Source organism: Zeus faber (assembly GCF_960531495.2).
Source record: "Zeus faber genome assembly, chromosome: 7".
Taxonomy (NCBI): Eukaryota; Metazoa; Chordata; class Actinopteri; order Zeiformes; family Zeidae; genus Zeus; species Zeus faber.
This window is the reverse complement of record NC_137203.1, coordinates 25,209,423-25,233,910: the sequence shown is the minus strand read 5'-3', so window position 1 is coordinate 25,233,910 and position 24,488 is coordinate 25,209,423. Positions and strand designations below refer to the sequence as shown.

The 24,488-nt window shown below is 44.8% G+C and overlaps 2 protein-coding genes across 2 annotated transcripts; one reads left to right on the top strand and one right to left on the bottom strand.

The window, feature by feature from the left end:
• Positions 1–1,518: 1,518 nt before the first annotated feature.
• Positions 1,519–6,324, top strand: ggt5a (gamma-glutamyltransferase 5a; the record flags this gene model as incomplete). The annotated part of the gene is made up of 12 exons (XM_080004293.1): positions 1,519–1,685; positions 2,360–2,487; positions 2,589–2,684; positions 3,414–3,600; positions 3,743–3,903; positions 4,125–4,277; positions 4,520–4,650; positions 4,865–5,049; positions 5,146–5,237; positions 5,723–5,829; positions 5,931–6,041; positions 6,178–6,324. The coding sequence occupies 12 exons, from the start codon at positions 1,519–1,521 to the stop codon at positions 6,322–6,324; spliced, it is 1,665 nt and encodes a 554-aa protein (XP_079860419.1).
• A 3,606-nt stretch (positions 6,325–9,930) lies between these two features.
• lrrc75ba (leucine rich repeat containing 75Ba) lies at positions 9,931–19,672 on the bottom strand (the record flags this gene model as incomplete). Its single annotated transcript, XM_080004594.1, has 4 exons — positions 9,931–10,537; positions 16,185–16,297; positions 17,053–17,181; positions 19,391–19,672. The coding sequence occupies 4 exons, from the start codon at positions 19,670–19,672 to the stop codon at positions 9,931–9,933; spliced, it is 1,131 nt and encodes a 376-aa protein (XP_079860720.1).
• Between the last annotated feature and the right edge of the window lie 4,816 nt (positions 19,673–24,488).

The window sequence follows — 24,488 nt, the reverse complement described above, 5'->3', positions numbered from 1 at the left end:
TGTCCAGCCGACGGCACCAATGCAGACCTGGAGCGGGTGTGCCCTAATGTACCGCTGGATTGGTGGTATTGATGGTGAGGCTGCCCAACAATATTTCCAACTCTCACTTTCTCCTAAACCTGATACGCCTGACCTTTTTCCCACGCCTGATTGGATCCCGGGTTCCCCTTATTATGATGACGATGATGATGAAGACGTTTGTGTCTATCTGTAATTACCCCGTACCTATAGGATGCGTTAGTAATTGTGTTCACACAACGTATCGTTTGTAATTGTTATGTTTGTTCCAATAGGAACAAAAGAGGGGAATGAAATGGAAAATAACAAGATACAACTTGAATTTCTTGTGTGGCAATGTTTTGTTATCATTTCTGTCCATCTACTCGGCGACAATTGTTTATTTTGTGATAATACATTGCACTTCTAACTGACTCTTCTGTGTACGTGCTCACATCTTACATCAGGAGAAAAGCAGAAGTGAAGTCACATGCAGGAATGTTTACCATATATGTCTCTGTATATGATATCCAGAGCACCACGTGAAGCGTAACAATGTATAAAAGACTTTCCAGGAGATACACTCAGAGAGGTTTTATTTTCTAAGCGAATGCATACTCTCCTGCTCTGCAGAGTACATTGCAATGAATACAATCTATTGAAAAGTACATCAGAGAGAGTAAACAAATTGATGTTTCATCTGTTGTTTAGATCAATTTCTACAACAAGAGTGTGCTTAGTTTATACTTGTTTGTGATCGCTTATGTATAGTTTTATGCAAATGGCAATTTGGAAAACTTTTGAGGTGCATTCATATTATTTCATACACACATGACATATGACATCATAAATATATATATATGTTATAAAAGATGATATACATTCATATAATGTACATCATTTTTCCTCACTACTATTATCACTGTCGATAAATTGCAAAGAAGTGTGGTGCCAGGGTCCATATGTAAGTTCTTGATTAAATTACGCAAATAGCAGACTGACACGCACTTTCCCCCAGCCATCTTACTTTTCAAGATAGTGGCATTATAGCTTGAGCAAGGCCAATGTGAGATATGTAGAGTAAATGTCTAGACCGTTTAAAATCTAAATGTAATCTGGATATACCTTGATCTATTTGAGTGACTCCACTTTTTGCACATCAGGGACCCTCAATGTGTTACGCATTGGGCCACATTCTCAGACGTCTGATGCGATTTTGTGTGTGGGACCCCAACCCGAGAAGGTAGCTGATGTTTAGATTTGTAGGCTCCCTCTCTCTCCCCCAAATATACCCTGTCTCTCTCCAACTGCTATCTGTAATTTAAACTGATCTAATTCACCATCGCCCCGCCCCATTGTCACAAAATCATAGACCACAATGTCACTCTATCCCTCATTATGGATTCGATTTAAGAAGAGAGGTGGAGTTGGTCCGCCCTTAAAAAGCGGGTACGCGGTCGGTCATGGAGCCGGTGCTTCAGTCGAGTCACAGTATTTAGAACTCAAGTTGCCATACCGACCATGGCGAAGTCGAAGGAAAAACTCTACATGTGCTGCTTATTGCTGTTAGTATTGGTGGTGGTGATCGTTTCGTGCGTGGCGTTCGTTGTGCAGCGGCAGTGCGCGGCGGACGTGTTCGCCAGCGCAGCGGTGGCCGCGGACTCCGCAGTCTGCTCCCAAGTCGGTCGGTAAGCAGCGCATTTCAACACGCGTTTAAAGGGGTTTTTCCAAAGGGCTTCCACCAACCAACACTAGTTACTTACACTTGGATGCACACTTTACCATACTTTCGGATTACAGTTATGTTCATGTAAAAAAAAACCCATTTTATTTGTCAGTCATTATCCTCTTGACACACGTATACATATATACAAATGGTTATAATGAGTTATTATTTATTTTATTAATATTATTCTTCTCAGTAAGTGCATTACGTTTTAGGAATCAGTTTCAGTTAGTTAGGAATGAGATTAACTATTATGTTTGGTTTAGTAACTATTGTGCATAATCGCCGAGTGCGTTGTAAATACATTTGCATATATATATATATATATATATATATATATATATACATACATCACATACATATATTTATATGTATGTGACAAATAAACCTCTTGAATCTTAAATAGCGCGAATAAGTGTTGGGAGGCATGGGAGGTGTTGAGTGGTGGTTAATACGACGACTATTTCGTCTGAAAGTAAGTGATGTATTTCTTTTTGACTGTTGTCTTGGACAGTGAAACTCGATCCATATTCATATGCATCTATTTTTCATTTTGTGTTGTGATATACATATTGTTTAAATGAGATTTCCACGAAAGTCATCCGTTGTGTGAAGTTCGCCTCATTTCCCCCTCAGAGACGTTCTTCGTGTCGGGGGTACGGCAGTAGATGGCGCTATTGCTGCGCTGCTCTGTACGTCTGTGATCAACCCGCAGAGCATGGGGATTGGAGGGGGGTCCATTTTTACAGTGATGGACGCCAATGGTAGTGCGCATACACTTTGTACAGCGGTGATTGATTTTAAATCCCCTTTGTAAGACAAACATGCTTGATCCCATTTTCCTTCTTTTTTTTTTTTATTTAAGGGAAGGTGAAAATCATCAACTCGAGAGAGACTGTACCCAAGAAGTTCAGAGCTGACCTGCTGAGGGAATGTCCAAAAGGGTTCCAGTTGATTTCCGGTATTTATTTTTTATTTTTTATTTGAAACATTTTTACTAATGCAATAGACATAACACACACGCATACATTACACTCTGTCTCTCTCTCTCTCTCTCTCTCTCTCTCTCTCTCTCTCTCTCTCTCTCTCTCTCTCTCTTGTCTAACTCACTCTTGCACATTCAGGCGGGAGATATGGCATTGGATTCAATACAATGAACAGCTGTGGAATACCATAAAATTTGAGGCGAGAGGCTTTGCAAAAGACCAAGTCCAATTAGACACACTTATGGATGGGGACCCCTGACAGCCCCACTTTAAGAAAGGGAACCGGTCACGTGCGGCGCCTCTTGCCAGGACCACACATAGTGGAACAGCAGCCCCAAACTGACCATTAATCTTCTTGTGACACATGTTTGTAAGCCCAGCTCCTTATAAAAGGAGCCGTGTCGTGCAGTGTGTATAGACAAAAAAGATCTGTCTGTCTGTCTGTCTGTCTGTCTGTCTGTCTGTCTGTCTGTCTGTCTGTCTGTCTGTCTGTCTATCTATCTATCTATCTATCTATCTATCTATCTATCTATCTATCTATCTATCTATCTATCTATCTATCTATCTATCTATCTGTCTGTCTGTCTGTCTGTCTGTCTGTCTGTCTCGCTATCGATCACACACACACACACACACACACACACACACACACACACATCCATCCATTCAGTGTTTCCATTATTTCTTTGATGTATTCTATTCAGGAAGCCAGTGGATCGGGGTGCCAGGGGAAATACGTGGTTACGAGCAGGCACACAGACTTTATGGAAGGTTGCCGTGGGCAGCTCTCTTCCAGCCCACTATCAAACTGGCCCGGGAGGGTTTCCCCATCCCCGAGGTCCAAGGACAATTCATCCCTTTCCTTGATAACAACGTCACCCTGCCATTACGGTAGGTGCCACAGCGACGGCAGCAGCAGCTTGTGAACGACTGGTCTTATTTGTCTGGCAGAATGCTGCACATGCATTCAAACCGTTCCTCATTTGCAATAGCGCCACTGCCGCGACACATTGCGTGGTATTTGTCCCCGCAGCAAGTTGTTTTCAGACGAAAAGGGAAACATGCTGAAGGCAGGCGACACTGTGAAGTTTGAGAAACTGGCCGACACGCTGGAGACCATCGCTGACGAGGGCGCGGACGCATTTTACACCGGGAAAATAGCGGAGGATTTAATCCGCGACGTACAGGACGCAGGTATCCCTTGAACGCGTTTCTCAGTTGCCTCTATTACTGACTGTTTCATATCTCCGAGCGGAATGATGTCATTACATATGAGCGGATCTATTCCGTCGGTGAATCGCTTTTCAGCGATTCGTCACAGACTCACATCAATCCGTTGGCATCACGCGGCGCTAGAACACATTGGGTTTTACTGAACTGCACATTGCGTTTCTGTGTTCCTTTCTTCCACACAGGAGGAACGCTCAGCCTGGATGACTTGGCATCTTACGAAGCCACCGTCAGCGATGCGCTGAGCGTTCCCCTGGGAGACTATCAGATGCACGTACCGCCGCCCCCTGCAGGGGGCATCCTGCTCGGCCTCGTCCTCAACATCATGAAAGGTTCCGGTATCGTCCGCGGGTCCTCTGCTCCGCTGGGATTTCCATATGAAAATATGAGCGTATAAACCACGTGACCGCCGTTTTCACAGGTTTTGCCATTGTAAAAGAACGAATGAATGAATTAATGAAAAGTTATGAGTTCCTCTTCACACATTTACATTTTTTTTTTTTTTTGTGGTTTAAGATATTTTAACGTACTGATCAACATGTCACACTGTTAGTGTGTAGTAACGGTTGGTCTTCCGCAGGGTTTGCCCCGGATTCAGCCGCTCTGATGGGGCAGCAGAAGACCCTCACTTATCACCGCTATGTGGAGGCTTGCAAGTTTGCCAACAGCTTGAAGAAATACATCTGTGACCCGGACTTCAGCTCCCCAGAGGTACGTCGGGGGCCTGTCTGTCTGTCTGTCTGTCTGTCTGTCTGTCTGTCCGTCTGTCTCCCGTACCATCATCTATGTGTTAGTGTGTCTTTAGTGTGATGTCAATCCTCCGTTCGGCGCCTCCATCCCACAGCAACAGCCAGTACGGCCGTGTGCATCGTTCGGCTCGATTGAAGCAGGTGTTCACGGTTCTTTTTGTTTGTCCTCTTCCCAGGCGGCTAAGAGGTTCATAGAGCAGGGCTTTGCCGACCGCGTCAGGAGCTTGATCAGCAGCGACAGGAGTTACGACCCAGGGTACTATAACACCACACCGCATTTGGACAGCATGGGAACCACGCACGTGTCGGTTATAGCGGAGGATGGAACGGCCGTGTCGGCCACCAGCACCATCAACCACATGTGGGTATTTGAGAGAAAACAAATTGAAATATCGGACGGGGGCAGATTTAAAGTGAACCGCCGCGTTAAAAGGCTTTACCACTTCTCCCCCCGCAGATTTGGTTCCAGGGTGTTTTCCCCCAGAACTGGAGTCGTCCTCAACAATGAGCTGTCTGATTTCTGTGGCAAAGCAGACCACATCGTGGCGGGTATTTCCACTAAGACACGTCTTGTCAACCATCGTTGTTGTTTTTCCTGTCGCAGCCAACATATTACAAGAAATGATGACTAAGAAAACACTGTACTGGATGGCAAAAGCACACGGGTTGTATACACTTTCACACCAGGAACTGCTACCGCTGTTGGCCAGCTCTAATGGAACAGCAGGGGGTTTAAGTGCGTTGCTCAGGGGCACCTTGAAGGCGTGGATTTACTGATGGCGAAACAAGACGTTTCGAGCAAAGAGACGTGTTTAGAAGAAGAAAAGAGGCAAAGGACACAGCGTTTTGAGTTTGTATAGCGGAGTTCAAACGTCTTTCCTGTGTTTCCTGTGTTTGGATGTTGAGTCATGCTTCTGAAATTGATGGGTGTTGAAACGGGGACCATATTGTTTTTGTCCGCTTCTGGCTCCTCTTTTCATTACAACACAATTCTAAGCGGTTGTTCCTGTCGTATGATTTTGTCGCGTCCCCAGGACAGCAGCCCCCGTCCTCCATGTCCCCGGCGGTGTTGCGCTCCAAGACCCGGACGCTGGTGATCGGAGCGTCCGGCGGTAGTATGATCACCACTGGGATGGCCTTGGTACGTGTCCATGGTATTCACGGGCCGCGTCTATCGAGGTGAAATTGTGGGAGGGAAAACAGCCCTCGTGACCGCCCTCTCCTTCTCGACATTGCTTGCAGACGCTCATGAACCACCTCTGGTTCGGAAAGAGCCTCCAGGACGCCATTGCTGCCCCGGTTGTCTACGTAGATCCCAAAAATAGATTGAAGTTTGAACCCAATTTTGACAAGGTGATTTGCCACAACACATCCGTTATATCGACCCTTTTTTTTTTAATGACGCAAGTGTGGATTTCAAAGTCGTGATCAATTTGTGAGCAATCACTCCATGGCTGACTCAATGCCCCCCTCCCCTCCGTCCTCCCAGGCCGTGGTGGAGGCTCTGCAGGCCCTGGGACACGCGCAGGAGAACGCCACGTACTTCTACAACGTGGTGAACGCCGTGGAGAAGGTCGCGGGCTGCATCCATGCAGTATCTGATGCCAGGAAACGGGGCCAAGCGGCAGGGTACTGACGGGGAAGCGTGACTGAGTGAGGATTATCCACAGGGGGGGGGGGGGGGGGACCAGGAGGTTGGCGAGACACAGTTTTCTTCTCAAGAGACGGATGCCGTGCCCTTCCACGGCCCGCCGTGTCCCTCGGCCGATGCCTGGAAGGGCCGGCGCCGGCCAAATGACAGAAAGTGCGAAGGTTAATAGACTGCGGTAACGACACCGCGGCGCCACTGGTTTTTTTTTCTACCTCCTCCTCCTCCTCCCTCTCTTTGACTTGTTTCTGCATTATTATTATTATTTAATTTTTTTGTCTCTTACGCCTCCTCCTCGTGAACACCAGCGTTTGCTGGCGCTCGCTTTCCTTCAGGCAAGGTAACGACCATCCGAATTGAAAGTTCAATGATCTCGTCTTTCCACCGAATCAAGGTGAGATTATACAGCCATTTAAGGTTTGGACATTTCAGACCAGTCAGCTTGGAGGTTCTGTTGGGTGTGGACAGTATATTTGTGTGTTCTACATGTTTGAGACCACTTGCAGGCCAAATGTGGATCCGCCACTGGTGGCTATCAATCGCATCCATGTTCAAAGATGGAATTTTTCTTTCACTCTTTTAAATGAGCTTTTAACTATTTATATAATAATTTAGCTGCAGTACTGTGAATATACATATGTATGATGCTGTTTGATATATATACAATGTTTGAATTTTTTTTGTTGCATATTTTAGATGTTGGGGAGGAGTATTTTCTTATTTGGGTCACCTTGACGCTTTGTTTTGATTCTTGAGATGTGAGGATGGCAAAGCGATAGTAATGCTTTTCAAATGCTTTTTAGAAACCTGTGGGATTTCTTCAAATACAATATATATACTGCCATTTATTATTTGAATTCTCTTGTCAAACAGTGGCACAACATGGTTTGGAGTATACCACACTTGATTTTTATTAAATAAAGTTGATTTTATTGAAACTGAGTCACCCTGGTATACCTGATGATGAATACCAAGCGGCAAATAGCAAACATGGAGCCAAACCGACGCTCTTTGGATGCACTAAAATGTAAATTTTTATAACAAATGATGTCAAGTTAAATATTTTTTAACCTCAAAATTCAACTTGATAGCATCTGTCCCGCTGTAAACTATGCACGATTTGAAGCGACTGCTCTGAGGTGTTTGTTCACAAATAATATTAAGTTGTTTTTCAATTTGTGTGCTGGAGCATGCAGCAGCTGAAGCAGAATAATCAGATCAAAAAATGAGTCACACCAATGCAGAGGTTTAGGTGAACGCTCCTGAGAAAATGTTCTGCGTTTGTTTATCTCTGTCCGTAGGCCGTCACTTGACGTCGCCTCGAGGTGAAAGAAACGAGTCCACGCTGATTTGGAAGAGGTCAGATTATGAGATCCAGGTGGATTTTCTTTCTTCAACCGTATTTGCGTTGACCTACGGTGTGGTATTTGGACTTTGTGGGGGTGTGACTATCACGCTGTGCCGTGACCTTATACGGGCCACCCGTCGCAAATGCCACATTACCATCCCTGGCAGGGGGAGCGAGGAGGCCTGGAGACGACCGCAGGGGAGGCCTCGTGCCGTGGCCGCCCCGCCTGGGCCGGTCACATGTTGCTGCCGGGGCGCTTTACCGACGTGGCGCTGACCAACACAATTGATCTGCTTGCCAACGACCTGGCGACGCAAGCAATTAAAAACAGCACGGACTGAGCTGTTAATCACTTCCTACTTATTGGAAGTGATAAATAAATCCTCTGTTTGCTTCACCAACAACAACAACCGGTAATGGTGACCCAGACTTTAACATAGAAGCACACTTCACATTTCTGGGTCTTATTCTTTTTTTTTTATTGACGGTCAATGGTGAATATTTGGCATGGAACAGATACACACGGGTACAACAACTGAGAATTGGACGGTGACACAGAACATTATCTGTGAACTCTACAGAGCTCTGCAGTTCATGTGTAAAAGTGTGACGGTTACGTAGCCACAGCTCAATGTGCATTTAGTCAAGAATTTGCTTCAGTTTAATGATATCAGACTAATACGTTTTGTTTCCATTCCAATTTCTCTAGCTCACTGTGCTCCGTTATGTAGCCAGTAGAGTAATTACTGTAATTATCTGGCTGGACTAAAGACAAAACACCGAAACAATAATACAACTAATTACAGTAGTAATCAGACATTTCACAGTTACAAAGACACAAAATACACAATTAGACATTTATAATATATCCAATGAGTCACATGGTGGTTTTCTATGATCACTTTTAACAATCATGAGCCTTTTGGTCATAATTTCACATAAAAGAGATAATGCTTTACTGAATGCTTCGTAAATACCTTTAAAGTAGTCCATATTGAATAGACTGACTATTGCTCTAAAGAAAAGGAAACCGATCTGACTTTATGATTAACAGAAAAAAAAACAACAGTCCCTTAAAGTGCATTGCAATTTGTAGGTTATTATTATGTGCTACTGCAAAGAACATGACAACCTAACATTTGACTCAGTCCAGTGTTTTCTGGCTATGACGACACCCAATACAAAACAGTCATGGCTGTGCCACACAATGAACACAGGACCACGACAGTACAAATAAATGTAAAGTACGACACGTTTGGAGGGAAGCATGAAGGGCCCATGTGTGACTCTATTTGGGGGATCTTTGCTACACAGAATCACGGGTCACAGTGTCACATATGCATTGCAACACAATTACATGATAACGAGGGGTCCAACAATCGCAGATAGATCCATTTTTAGAACTTGGGCAAATACAAAAACAATGCCAAGTCAGTGACAGCTACTAATTTCTAAGTCCTACCTGTTTGTCTTCTAAGGTTGCTGCGTTCGCCAAAGATGTACAAAAATAGCCGGTGGAATTACAACAGAGACACGATTTAGTGTCATCATTTAGATCTACACAAGTGATGCGAGTGTATTCACAAGTGGACATTTCGAACGGGGGGGGGGACGCAAAAAGTCTTGACCTAGCAGTTTTGCTGGCGTCACGTGATGGGTCGTCGGCTGTAGAGTCTGTTGAACTTGTGTCATAGCTTTTGTTGAGAGATTAACAGAGAACACACAATGTGGAGCTAGGCCCTGCCAGCCAGAGCTAGTCTCCTGATAGAGAACCCAGAGGGATCTACTGTTTTCAAGCTACCTGTTGCTTCAACTTCGTCTACCATCGGCATGCCACTCCATCTAACCAACTGATCTAAGCTCCTTGGGATTGGCTCCTCGGCTGCCGCTACCAGACAGGGAGAAAGAGAGAGAGCGGGAGAGATAGAGAGAGCGCACCTGTTCGTAAATTCTCCCAGCCCCCCTCCAATGAAACCGCACCTTGTTCCCAAGAGCACCATCCGCCAACACAGTAAGTCCACCGTTGCGATCGTCGCTTCACTTGTCTGGGCTAACTCATAGATGGTTGAGATTTGGTCTGGTTACCGTGTCGGGACGGGGATTTCACAATGTGGGGCGCTGAACTCGCCGGTGCCCCAAAGGGATGACTGGGCTCATGGTGTGAGTGCAGAAGGGCAGGAGGAGGTAACAGGGAAGCTGCGGGACGACATTTCAACCGCAGTGGGGCCAAGAGAATACACGCCTCATCACCTCTCGCAGTAGTGCAGGGTGAAGTCTTTGGAGAGCCGCTTCCCTCCTAAGCCCCAAGGCTCTAACTCCAGCTTGTTCCCCATGTCATCCTCCTCGTCCTCTCCTTCGTCCTCGTCCTCCTCCTCCTCTTCGTAGAGGCTAGGCTCCTCGATGGATGTCTCCATGTGGTAGCAGTACGGCTGGCCCTCGGTGTACTCGTAGATTGTCGGCAGGCTGCTCTTCAGGCTGCATCGGCGACGAAGGGCCACCAACAGTGGCTGAGGCATGGTGAAAATGTCCACGTTGTTGCCGAGGTCAATCCAAGCCAGGCTGGAGAACTTCTTGGGGTCCTTCAGCATCTCAGTGAGGTCTTTGACAATGGCGAGGGTGAGGCGGTTGCCGTTGAGAGCCAGGGTGCCCAGTTTGGGCATGGAGCCGAGCAGAGGCAGGAGGAGCCTCAGGTTGTCGTCGTGCAGCTCGGTAAAGCTGATGTCCACAGCCACCACGGCGTCACCGTTGTTCTGGAGGTAGAAGGCCACTTGACGGACATCTCTGCTGGAGAGGGGAATCCCCGACAGGTCGACGCTGTCACTGGACAGTTTTTTCTGTAGGGTCGTCTTGAGGCTGTTGGAGGGAAAGATGATAAGGGGAGAGAGGGAGAGAGTGGTTACATACATGATGATTTGACATTCTAGGAGGCGTCTTTGACATGAAAATCCAATTTGGTCGTTCAGGGCATGGTGTTGAAAAAAAGAGGTAAAGTCCTTACTTTTTTTTTTTTTTTTTTTACACCAAAGACCTGGGAATAGTGTTCTGGTTTCATGCCGTGTTTCCTGTGTTTTATATTGGAGGGGGGCCTTGGCAGGCGTGGAGTCGAAGGCTGACATAGAGACCCCGGCATGGGGATTTGCTAGTGTAAACAGAAGAGCCAAAACATCCCAATGTGCCAGCCGCCCGAGCTTAACTCCCCAAGGACCAGGAGGCCTTTTGCGCCTTACATTATCGAGTAAGAATCCCTGAAACGTAAGACTGTAAAATAAAACTACTTGAAAATAACAAAGAAATAACCATCAGACTATGATCTAATCCAGAAAATGGCGACGTGGTGAAGATCGTGTAGATTAAGAGAGGCGACACTTTCACACTTTGCAATATCACCGAGGACCACAATGGAGAATAAAAATAATGCTCCAAAATGGAAATACATATATATATTTTTTCCATTTGTTTTCTCTCAGTCACTTCCTATTTCACCTGCATAGGGCCTTTGAAAATTCCCACAGCTCTTAGGGATAACATTAGAATGATACAGACATCTGAGGCAGTAGTTGTATCTGCGTGCTTGGACGTAGCCTTAATGCGGACTCAACATAACGAAGAGAACGTCACGTCATTTTCTGGCAACAACTGTCTGAATGTACAGTACACCCTATTTTTTCTCTTTTCTTTATTTACTCCTTTGCCAATGCACTCTTGATTCATGTCGTTCCTGGGAGACTTAGCCGTGCCCGTTGTCTCCCAAGGATGTGTGTTTAAGTTGTGCTTGTCATTGCGGTGGCCTGCAGCTCTGGTTCGGTGTCAGTGTGAATTATGACGTCCGCCAGCACTGAGAGACTTACAGTGACATTCATTACCGTACCTGTCACTTGTGAGGCTTCCACGTAATTTTGGTCACATTGCTAATGGAGGGTTGCAGTGACAGATTGGCTCGTGCAGTATCTTAATTTGTGCTGTGATGTCGCATACATCACATTTTTTCTATAGCACACACATGGACACACGCTTTTGTATTAACTGCCCTTAAAATACAAAGCGATTCAAATGTGATAACATTTGATAACACAGGAATTATAGTGGCTACTAGACGGAAATTATTGATTCTAACCAGACTGCTCTTTTACAAAGCTGAGCAGCCTTTTCGATATTGAATTTCTGTGAGCCCTTCATGTCAAATATTCTATTGTACCTCTTTTTGTGCAGCTCATACTGCCTTTTATTTGACTGGAAAAATAACCCATATTTGCCCAGTAGCACAAAGGTCCTAATGGCCCCAGATGGCTCAGGCTCCCCTGCAGGTGTGAATGGGTTCTGGTCAGCCAATTCACTCCTTTTCAGACAGGCCCACCCTTCCAAACCCATGAAACAGCATGAGGGGAAAGAAAGGTGTCTTAGAGATGTCTGAAACATCCTCCAAAGGAACAGCCTCTGTCATCCCCGCTCCAGCTTCATGTTATTCAAGAAGACACAGGTTGAATCGCACCGCATCTGAATAACAAAGCCAGTTGTCGAAGCAGATGGTCAAAGAGCAGTACATTTTTTTTGGCAGTAGTTTTCGGCGGTGTTGCATACATGAAGCATACACAAATATCAGGAACACATAAAAGCTGCTCTATTTGGCACTGCATAGGTTATTTTTTTGCCAACTACAGGGCTGAGGCAGCAGCCTGAGCAGGACTCTTCAATCAGTTCAGGAAAAAAAACAGAGAAATGCAAGATGTGTCACAAGTTATGTAAAAAAAGAAGCAACATATTAAATATTCCCACTTGAGAGCGGGGGGGGGGGACGGATGGACGGACGGACACAGAGTGCCCTCTGCGTCTTCTGGGTATGGATTATCAATGTCCATGTGTCATTCTTTTAACAAACTGCAGTGACATTAAAATTCAGCAAACCAACCACAGAAAAGTAAATGGAGTGCATTTATAAAGCGGTTTTCAAGTTTGTACGACTCGCTTTACAGTACGTGCCTCACATTCACCCATTCACACACAGAGTCACATATCGACGGCGGCGGCAGCCATGCAAGGCGCACACCTGCTCATTGAGAGCATTCAGGGATTCAGTGTCTTGCCCAAGGGCACTTTGTGCTACTAGGAGGAGCCGCGGATCGAACCAGGAATCCTCTGATTACTGGACGACCCTCTGTACCTCCTGAGCCACCGTCGCCCCGAGTATGCCAAAAAATAATTTCCCGGGTCCCTTCTCGTCATGAATACTCCCGTTTGAAGAGAACTGTCAAGCGTCGAACAGCAGGAAGGGAACTGAGAAGATAAAAGTAAAATAATACAAATATGAGTCTTAGTTATAGTATGTTGATGACAATATCTGTCATAAGAATCTCATTTCGGTCCAGCCTTAATTAACTATCATCACGGACTCCCATTTCAATCTCAACCCTCCCCTGGGCTATTATTGCACGGCTCCCATTATTTTGTTTTTGCAGTCATTAACAGTTTAAGCCCTGCTCTATTATTCATCTCAGCTCTCTCACGGTTGAAGCAAAGTGGTATCAATAGGGTAGGAGATGTATATCCAGTCTAATCAGGCTCCCTTCTTCTGTTGCCCTCCTTTAGTCTTATATTCCATTTCTGGCCGTGCACAGTAAAATGTATTACAAAGAGCCCAAGTGCAAGGTCTGGAGTAATTGGCATTTGCTATTGGAAAGGAAAGACACACACACACACACACACACACACACACACACACACACACACACACACACACACACACACACACAAAGACCAACGCCATTGTGTTCTCCTTCACGGTGCCCGAAATCAAAGCACAGTGAAGCACCGTGTTACCAGCCTCTATTAGGAGGCACACAAGTATACCCTCTGCATGTAGTTGAACATGGATCGAGTGTTTTGCTTAAAAGGCTTCTTTTTATATGTTCTTGCTGCCAGTCAGAAAAATTGCATTTTCTTAATGTACATCACAAAAGATGCGCTCTAACAAGAGGAGCTCAGTAAAAGGGCCCCATCCTCCTATCCAAGAGCTTTATGAAGAAAATATCAATAAAAGGATCTCATTTATAGGCTGGGCTACGACTCCCAGCACTACATAAGGACGAATTTCTAGACACAGGGCACTGAAATATACACTGTGCGTCTGTGTGTATTATTCAGAACTCCCTTCTAACAGGCAGTTAACATTGCCGCAACTGTCCATAAATAGATCAAACACAGCTCCCAGTGCAGATGTCACGGCAGCACAGTTTCCCGGAACGTGTAGTTTATCATCTGGATCCTTACACAGCATCACAGCCACACGGCTAAACCCGACATCACATAACCAGCGCATAATGTCAACTGAATTAACATCCTCGCTGCAAAGGTCTACCGCGTTTTCCAATGGATATATGTGAAATGCCAACCAGGAACTATTTTGACGTTTAGTCCATAAGATCAAGATGATAATCAATCTGTCCATCACACTGTACTTGATGGACCTCGGTGGAATGGGTACGTGTGTGACACATGCGTGTATGTGTGATGCCTGTATTTGATTGTTGTAAAATGTTTTCTATGTACTTCTTCATCGTATGTACCCATTCCATTGCGTATTGAAGTTTAACCATAGTTCACAAAGGTATAGAGACCTCTAGAGCTATATCTACAATGCTCTAGAGCTGCGTGGTGGACGGGCATTTTAATTGCTGTTATTCTAAAACTCCAATAAACAAAGCAAACGAAAAATGTGGAGCACAGACAAAGTTACACCATTTCTTTGTAATTACACAAGGAACCTGCCCACAACATTTGATGAAAATCTGTCCATGACTTGGTGCGATACTTTGTTCACAGACTGACAGACACAAAACAAAGCGAGGCACAAACATTATTTCATGGTAGAGCAGTATTTTGGGCTCACCGGCCGATTTGTCAAGCTCTAATTATTTTTGTGTAAGAAATGGAAAGCAAACCATTTAGCGACACCCAAAGAAATTTGTTTGATAGATTAAGATTAGTGTGATTTAGACATTAAGACCAGCACGTGTGTACAGTGTTCCGAGAAGCTTGTGTGCACTGCTAATGCTGGATAATGAAGGATGAACAATCCAGACAGAGCCGTTTCTGTTCCCTCTGAATACACACAAACCACAGAGATTTCAGATTGTGACATTTTGTGGTGTTTGACAGAAGCCTGCCTGCTGCTGAACTTTGCAGCTGAAAGGTCGTTGAGTGAAGGTAAAAATTCAAATCGTTATAAAAAATACATTAAACAGTTCTTGCCAGAGCTATACGGAATCCATCTGGGCAGCAATTTAATCTCAGCCAGTAAAAACAGGCTGAGATTAGGGAAAAAAAAAAAAAATGTTCTGGAATCTGCAGCAGTGAAATAAAATAACAAACTCAAATAGTCATTTTCAGAGTTCAGAACATCAGAGAATCTATCAATATCTGCCAAAAGTCAACCACGGTGCCTTTAACACTCCTATTAATAGTAAATATAGCGTCACGCAGTGACCTCACACAGCAGAAAACTGCTTCTTATTTACATCTCTCTGAGGTAGTTGTTCTTTCCTACAAAGTCAGGATAAGCCTTCCAAGATCAGAGGCATAACTCACTATATGAGAGTTGTGTTGAGAGTGGTTTTTTTTTTCTTCTATTTCGTCTTCTTGGCTTTAATAATTAATGGAGTGGCTCCTGCTGTCTCAGCCGGTGTCAGACTGTCTCTCTTCTCTGCAGGTCTTTATGGAGGCGACAACACGTGAATTAGAAAGGACCCCTTCAGCTCTGTCTTTTTTTTTTTTTTTAATTAAATAAAAATATGCCTGCACATTTCCAGAGATGCTGTCACTGTGGGTTTACTGCGACGTCTTTCCTTTTGAGGCTGATTTTAGAGGACCACAGGCATGACGAAAGCCCAGCGTGAGCGTGACTGTCACTGCGCAGGGACACGGAGAAACATCTTGCAAACTTGTTTTCCCCCCTGATTCTCCCTGATGGTCTGCATCTACACCGATAGCTCCAGCATAAAGTGTCTGTATATTCTGATAGTACTCAGCGTTCTCCATTTTCAATCTGAGATTAGTTTCGCATTTGGAAAATGAACTGCCTCATTGCCACTGTCTATTACACCGAGAACAATTGTGATATCCTGTCTCATATATTAAACCGGGTTGCTAAGAACCTGCCTGTGTGCCAGATAATTTTGTATTCATCATTTGCACATCAAAACAACGTGGTTCAAAGAATGTGCTTTCATCAGCACGAGTGGAATTATATTTTAACAAGCTTCCCTCCCCTCCCCATTTTATAAATTGCCAGATGGATGAGACATTTTAACAGTCGGTGACTGTTCTACTTTTCAAGAGCATAATGTTGCAAGGTCCCCAACACCAAACAGAGGGATGATTGACAGTTGTGGTAACCATGCTGTTCCCATCAGGTCGGCCCGTGGACACATCGTCCCCGGTTCACTGTCAGCCTCAGAGGCTTTTGAGTGCGTGGAACTGCGGATCTATGAGCGGCCGAGAGGCTTACCAGGCTTGGGACTTCCGCCTGGACATGCTCTGCCGCAGCCACTTGGAGTGCGGAGTGAGGTGATAGATCAGCTGTCTGCAAATCTTGTCCGAGGACTTGATGGTGTCTGTGTCCTGCGAAAAGGTCCAGAGAACAATTTGGACGGCCTGGTCAATAAGGTTAGCTAAAGAAAAAACTAAAAAGACTGAGTCTCGAGTGGCATTTCCTGCAAGAGGCACAGACACACAAATTACAGAAGACCCCCTCTGTCATCTGAAAACACTGCAGAGATCTACAGTAGCCGTACCTCGAGTGAGTGGAAAACCAGTGTGGTACTATCTCTGTTGCATTGAATTATTCCAGGACAAACGCAATTTCGGCACCTTGCTGGAGCAAGAAAATCAAATAACATGCCGTGTGGCTCTGTGGTAAATACAAAGGGAGCAGATGGGACGTGGGATAGCTCCAATTTGCATGCCGCCACTTTTGACATACATTGGCTGCATATAAATATATAGGATATATAGTTTAACAGGAAAATCTATAGCTCAATGGTGACTTATGCTCCATGATCGTAAAACACAGCTGTCTATTTATGGAGCTTTTTTGTTTGGTCGCTTGAGGCTTTTTCAGTAAAAGGGACTTCGACTTATTTTTACTGTGGGGTTGTTACTACAAGAGATAAAAAAATGAAAGATTTAAAAAACTTGATAATAAAAAATATCATGTCAAGTCCATTTGAACACATTGCCTTGGAATCAGATGCAATGACAATGTATTCGATTATATTTTCATTGATATTGAGAGCAACAAGTCAATTTTTTATTCTCAGATAAAAATTCAGAATAACCCTTGTATTGGGTGGAAATGCCCCCCTTGGACCTCTTACCTTCTTGGGGCACTGCATCTCGCGCGCCAGGCCGAGTAGCAGCTCGTGGGAGATGGGGTCCACCAGGTTAAGGAAGGCAGCGTTCTTGTACAGGATGTCATTTAGCGAGGTGCCTTCCAAACCCAGATCCTGGCAAATCAGAATAGAACGAACCAAAATCAGAATAGTCATGAGGAATAGTCATATTGCATTACTAATGCAGATATTATTTTAGGATAATTATCTCTATGACCACACTCTCACCATGAAGCCTTTCATTCTACTGGATACAAAATGGCAGAATGGGTCAAGATTGAGAGCTATTGCGGCAGCTTGTAATGTATCGGCTCATGACAAATGTTGTCTGCAAAATTCATAAAGTGAACCAGCCCCCCTGAAAAAAAGCGTTTTCGGATACCTCTTTAACTGGTCTCTATGGGAGGGGGGAGTTGTTTCTTTTCGGAATTGTGTCTGTTGAAGTGGATCCTCTGGCCTGGCTGCCTTCCTCATCGCCTAATTCCTTACTGTCTACCTCAAAGGCCCTAATGAGGTAAACCCTGTCATTACGGGGGTTGAGGCGCCTACACTGTGCATGTAATTGTAATGAGCGAAGAAAGCGTTTGACAACACACACACATACACACAGAGACATACGCACTCACTCCTAGCACAATCGGCGCTGATTGTAGCAGACAGTTTGAGTGGGAGGCCGGCAGCTACACATTACCCGCTACCCCCGTTAACAAGGGCAACCGTAAACAGACTCAACGCAGGGCGGCCGCTCCTTTCCTTTCGCAGATGCAAAGTGTAAAAATAACTTCAGAGTTCAGACATGATCAATGCACGTGTGCGAGTGAGGAATGAGTCCCTTCCCTGCTTCGATGGAAAACTGGCTTCTTTTTTTCCTATCTGTGGCAGAGACACAGTGTAAGCACACCCATTAAAGAGGCACCGCAATGAAGCATTGAACCCCCTTACAATTTGAAGTAGGGGGGGCCCTTCTTCAAATTGAGACGGATACCAGAATAGAATTCATCTGACATTTGTCTACATGCAAAGGCCTTGGTAATGATACAATAAGGCTTATTTAACTGGGCTCTCCTAATGTGGCTGTCATCCAGGCGAGCTGCTTTATCTACATGGCCTTGTTTAAGGAGGATCCTCCGCTCTTAAGTCCTAAGAGTAATTAAGGTCCGATTGGATGACGGTGAAAAGACAGGAAAGCCACCAAAAGCATCCATGACCTGCTTGTCACAGCTTTGTTAATCTTACATATTCAGCATGGCTGAAGATGTCATGCAAACCCCACTGAAAAAATACTTGAAAAGCACATTATAAAAATTATAATTATATGAAAAATACACCCATTTTGGGTTAAAAACAGAAAACAAAAAATCGAAGTATATTTTACACGACATGTTATGTCAACCCTGCCTTGTAATTTATCATTTACATGTGTCCCAAGTAAAAAGTAGATACAGCTTTAAATAACTACAAAGAATAACCAAATAACCAAAAGATAAGATGGCCACTCCTTTATGAGCGCAGTAAATGTGGAGAGATTCAATTGTGGGCACTTGCAGTGTTACCGAAGCAGTACAAAATGGGATGTTAATTTTTAAAAGACTGCACTGTAATGTGACGCGGCTTGCTGGAACACAGGTCCATTACGGGAAAAACAGAGCGATTAGGAGCAGAGAAGGGCTGGTGGACATGTAAGCCTGTAATGGGCGTGTCAGATTGCCTAGGGAGAGGTGAGGCTCTACTCTAGGAGAGGATGAATGTGGATGATGGCAGAGAGGGGATTTTTTTTTTTTTTTTGATGCACAACACAAAGACCACTGAAAATGGGCAAGGAGAAAAGGGATGCACTGGACATGTTTGTTTTCTTTTTGATTTACCGTGTAGATTCAAATTTAGAACTAAATCATGCTGTTTAGCACTATTTGCTGTTTGGGATGACAGCGAGACCCTCCATCCACTTAAAACTATCAGGCCCATACTGTAGGTCCTATGTGCAGAATACAGCAGTTAGTATATTCCTTCTTACAGTAAGTCTTTAGAAATTGGCCCCAGGTAAATGACGAACCAGATGGCAAGAGGGCGATATGATGAGATGAAGAAAGACCAATGGTGCAGCTCCACCAGGTGATACTGCAGGAGGCACCTGTGGCTGCAGGATCACTGAGACTTAACCCAATCGCACGCCAAGTGGGGGTTGCACACGAAACACATTCAAATTGATCCAGATCCTTTTTTCCTCATTTGTTGCTACGCGCGGACGTTAAACGAGGCTGCCGCCCGTCTCTGTTGCTTTCGGTAAACAATCTGCAATACGCGTTCCGAGGGCCAACCTTACCTTCCTTAACAGTTTGAGCACGTCGGTGGCTTGCTCTATCCTCCGATCACGCAGCAGCTTCTGGATCTCTTTGATCCACGCTACTCGCCTCACGTAGGGACTGTGGTTGGCCCTCCGCAGCATCCCGGGCAGCTTGTCTGATTTCAGCATCAGCGCGAACAGAAAGTCCCCTCCGCCCCGGCCGCCCCTGTCGCTCTCCCCGGTGCTGTCCAGATGCTTGCGCCGCTTCTTGGAGAAATTCTCATTGTCCAGACTGCTCTGTCGGCTTAGCCTGGAGCCCATGTCGCTGTTCTTGCTGCTTGTTGTTGTTCGATCTGCGAACGCGGTCGGAACTGTGCTACGGCTGCCGAAGACATCAGCACGACAGAGCCATCGTCGCCGTGCGCCTTCCTGCCTGCGAATGCTGCTCAAAACAAATGGTCGGAGAGTGTGGGGTTCGGCTTCCTTTTTTTTTTTTTTGTTGTTGTTTTTTTTTTTTTTTTGTTTTTTTTTTAACCCCTGCGCCGTCGTCAGACCGGAGAGGCGGAGCATCCCCCCGACTCGCGTCTACTCCCCAGGACGCCGTCAAACGCCGTGGGGCTGCCGTTCCTGGCCCGTGGGGATGCCGCGGTCACCATCGGTCCGACCGTCCGGGCGTTCAACGCCGCTGTTCGGGTTCGTGCGATTTCGCGCGGGCGAAACCGCCAATCGCGACGCTCGATGCCGCCGCGCGCCCGCCCGCACGGTTCGGTTCCCGTTGTTTTGCTCTCCCTTTTACACCGATATATCCATATCTATTAAGAGGAATATCAATCATGATATTTAGTTTATTGTATATTTGTATATGTACAAACAACAGTCAACGGTGCCCCCCCCCCCCCCTCCTTCCACGAGAATATGTGTATTGGCCACACGATAGGCTTATATGCAGCGACGACAAACTGGATTCGGGGGGTTATGAGGAGAGAAAAATAAACGTCAATGTCTTTAACCAAAATGTCAAGAGAAAACTTTGTGTTTGAATCAAAAGAAGATTCATGTCTTATAGCACTACGGTATGTAACTTTTTGTATTCGGGCTTTGCCGCCCCTACGGTTTCTGAGTGCAATTGCACTTTTACACCACTGTCGTAAAACTCGGTCCAGTGTCCGAAAAAAAACAACAAAAAAAAACAAATGACCGGACAAATGTGAACCTTATCGGTCACGTTTCAAAAACATGACCGATAACTTGTCTATGTTACAAAAGCGGATATAACGTACACCTAGGTTCCAGCTCCCCTTGCGCGGACCTCGCCTCTGGGGAGAGAGGGCGCGGGGATCGGACCCCTGCTACCGGTGTAGCTACCGGATGTGCTCGGCCTGGCAGATCGGCTCGCTCGCACGAGTCAGAGGGTAAAACAAACCCTGTGGCGCAATGAAAGGGAGGGCCGGTGATAAGCCGAATTGTCCATGTCCCACGAGAATTGCATGCATTGAGTGTTCAGGGCTGTTATTTCAGCCTGGGTCATTATTGACCTGATATTCACACTGTCGAACCAAAATGGCACAAAAATATATGCATAATATATGCATATGCATATGCATAATATTTATTACCTGTCAAAATTTGCATCCCCCTCCTTTCTCAGACTAGGTAAGTGTTGTGTGAAATTCTCAATGTCAAGCCAAGACAGCCTAAAATATGAGCTGGTTTGACCCCAAAGTTTCTGAAAAGAAACTTTAGAGATGAATGCATTATTTGGCCTCGCGAGGTGCATGCAATTCTCACAATACACCGGAGCCAAACATCAAGCCAGTGACATAGTGCCATAAAGCGTAACACATGTTTCCCATGGTTGCGTACCTGTAAACAGAAGTTACATAGGGCAAGACCTGGCGTTTTTTTTTTTTTTTGGGGGGGGGGGGGGGGGGGGGGGTTGAAAGAGGTGCCATTTTCCATAGTCCATTCCAAGTCAGTGTACCATCAAAATGATTCTGAAGGTGTTAATTTAAGTTAAAAAATTACATAGTGTTGCTTAAAGAAACACTATGTAACAAATCCCGACAAAAGGAAAAACTGGATTGCAAATTGGCTGGTTTGAGTAAGGTTGTACATGACCCCAAAATACATATCTATGAAAGGTAGAAAATACAACTTAAGTGACAGAAGTCAAGAATATTTGGAAGGATTAGGTGAATTACCTTTAAAATAATAATTTCTGGATGATCTAACACCAAGGGTCACTGCCAGCAAAAGGTTAATAAGTACAGGTACTCCTCACTGAACAACCTACCTGTTTAACGAACGTTCGGACCAGCTCTCTGACCCGTCGGCGTTGTACGCTGCGTACAATACCGTGTTGTGTGTGGCGTCTCAGCGTCAAGCATCACCGTTCTCAGTCCCAGTCTCGTTCCCACAGTCTGTCAGTATTCACTACACTAGCAATCGCAATCGCCACGCCCCCTTACCGTGAAATAACACGGGTCCTCACTTATCGACCAATGCGCTTAAAGACCTGGCCCTGGGAACGGGACTCGTCGTTAAGTGAGGAGTACCTGTAATCAACCTCTAGACTAACACTATTATTTTAATTCTTAGAAGAACAAAAGGCAAAAGCAGGCACTTGGAAAATTATGTATAAGACATATTTTTCAAATATATATATATATATATATATATATATATATATATATATATATATACACTCACTGAGCACTTTAATAGGAACACCTGTACACCTACTTATTCATGCAATTATCTAATCAGCCAATTGTGTGGCAGCAGTGCAATGCATACAGTACAATCATGTAGATACGGGTCAGCAGCTTAGCTCAGTTAATATTCACATCAACCATCAGAATGGGAAAAATATGTGATCTCAGCGTTTTCCACTGTGACATGATTGTTGGTGCCGGAGAAGTATTTCTGTAACTGCTGATCTCCTGGGATTTTCACGCACAACAGTCTCTAGAGTTTAGTCAGAATGGTGCAAAAAAACAAAAAACATAAACCATCCAGTGAGCGGCAGTTCTGCAGATGGAAACACCTTGTTTGATGAGAGAGGTCAACGGAGAATGGCCAGACTGGTTCGAGCTGACAGAAAGGCTACGGTAACTCAGATAACCCCTCTGTATAATTGTGGTGAGCAGAATAACATCTCAGAATGCACAACACGCCAAACCTTAGTAGCCCAACCGGCGGATGGGCTACAACAGCAGAAGACTACATCGGGTTCCACTTCTGTCAGCCAAGAACAGAAAGCTGAGGCTGCAGTTGGCACATGCTCACCAAAACTGGACGGTTGAAGACTGGAAAAACATAGCCTGGTCTGATGAATCTCAATTTCTGCTGAGGCACACAGATGGTAGGGTCAGAATTTGGCCCCAACAGCATGAATCCATGGACCCAACCTGCCTTGTGTCACCAGTCCAGGCTGGTGGAGGTGGGTAATTTTTTCCATGGCCACAATTTACCCATCTTCTAATCTTCTAATCTATCTTCTAATAGCTACTTCCAGCATGATAATGCACCACGTCACAAAGCAAAAGTCGTCTCAAACTAGGTTCATGAACATGTATATGTGTAGTAATATGTATATAGTAATATGTGTTCAATGTTCTCCAGTGGCCTTTGCAGTCACTTTACTTAATCCAATAGAACACCCTTAGGATGTGTTAGAATGGGAGATTTGCAACATGAATGTGCAGCTGACAAATCTGCAAGAATTGCGTGATGCAATCATGTCAACATGGACCAGAATCTCAAAGGAATGTTCCCAACATCTTGTGGAAACCATGCCAAGAAGAATTCAGGCTGTTTTGATAGAAAAGTGAGGCCCTGCTCAGTATTAGCAATGTGTTACAAACAGTGTTGTCTTAAAAAATGTTATTTATTACTCATTACTTGTTACTCTCTTTACAAGTAATATATTTACTTTAATTATTACTCCCTGCCAACAGTAATTCATTATACTACTCATTGTATTACCTTTTCCTTACACCCCACAATATTGGCAATTGCGTCCTCTCTCCTCAAAATTCAGTTTTATTGGCAGGCCGTAGGACAAAATGTTATTTTTATTTTTTATTAAAAATTGTATTGATCCTAAGGTGCACATTACCAGTCCACCCCTGGTTTAGGGGCAGGATCGTTTGTGCAGCTGTCCTAAAACATCAGCGTGATCACGCGACGTATTTGTCATGACGTACAACAGATATTCCCAATGAGACCAAATGATAACAAAATAAGGATTTCTCAGATTTGGAAATAAACTTCAAATGCGGCGCGACTATTACAAAGATGAATAACAAAAGTAAGGTTGTAACGACTAGTGTTTTTGGGGGTAACTGTTATATTATTAGTGAAATGTTATTAGTAATTCATTACACTACTCATTAATTGGAAAAGTAAAATTATTACTGTACGGCCAGATGCTGGGTTGCGGATGAGCAACTCTGCTACTGTGGCGGTTATTGTGATCAGGCGAGCCGCTCCAGCGATGTGGCCGGTAAATGCACGCTGACAGCTGAGCTGGTGAACATGGGGCCAGCCAACTGCGAAGCGGATGAGCCACTCTGGCGACATGGAGCCAGTTAAATGCATGCAGGTGAGCCGCTTTGGCGACATGGGGCCGGAAAATGCGCAGCAGGGTCGCCGGACCGGGGCTGCTGACGAGCAGCTATGCTCCATGGGGCCGGGTAGGGTAGCCCGTCTGAGATTTGGCCTGAGAATGCAGTATGAGAAGGCACTGGTGCCGTTGAGGATTACGAATAACTCAGTATTAGATTTAGATATGAAATATGAGCATCACCACCAGCTATATGCAAATCTTACCTTTAGTCAAGGTAATAGGGATTTTTGAGTGCGAAGTATGGCCGCTTGAACTGGCCGGATGTAGGAGGAGTAAGCCGATGAGGATCATCTTCCCAGTTGTTGGGGGGCAGCAGATGAAATTCCTTGCATGGTATATCGGTAGTAATGACTGGAGTACCACTGGGCAGGTAATTGGCATTGGAGAGAGTCAGGATTAAATGTTTGACAAACCAGTCCTTAGTCATGGATTTGTTCCCTGGAATTCTGAAGCGTAGAGTGCACGAAGGCGGGGGCCGGACTTAGGTCTTAGAGATCAGTAAATAAA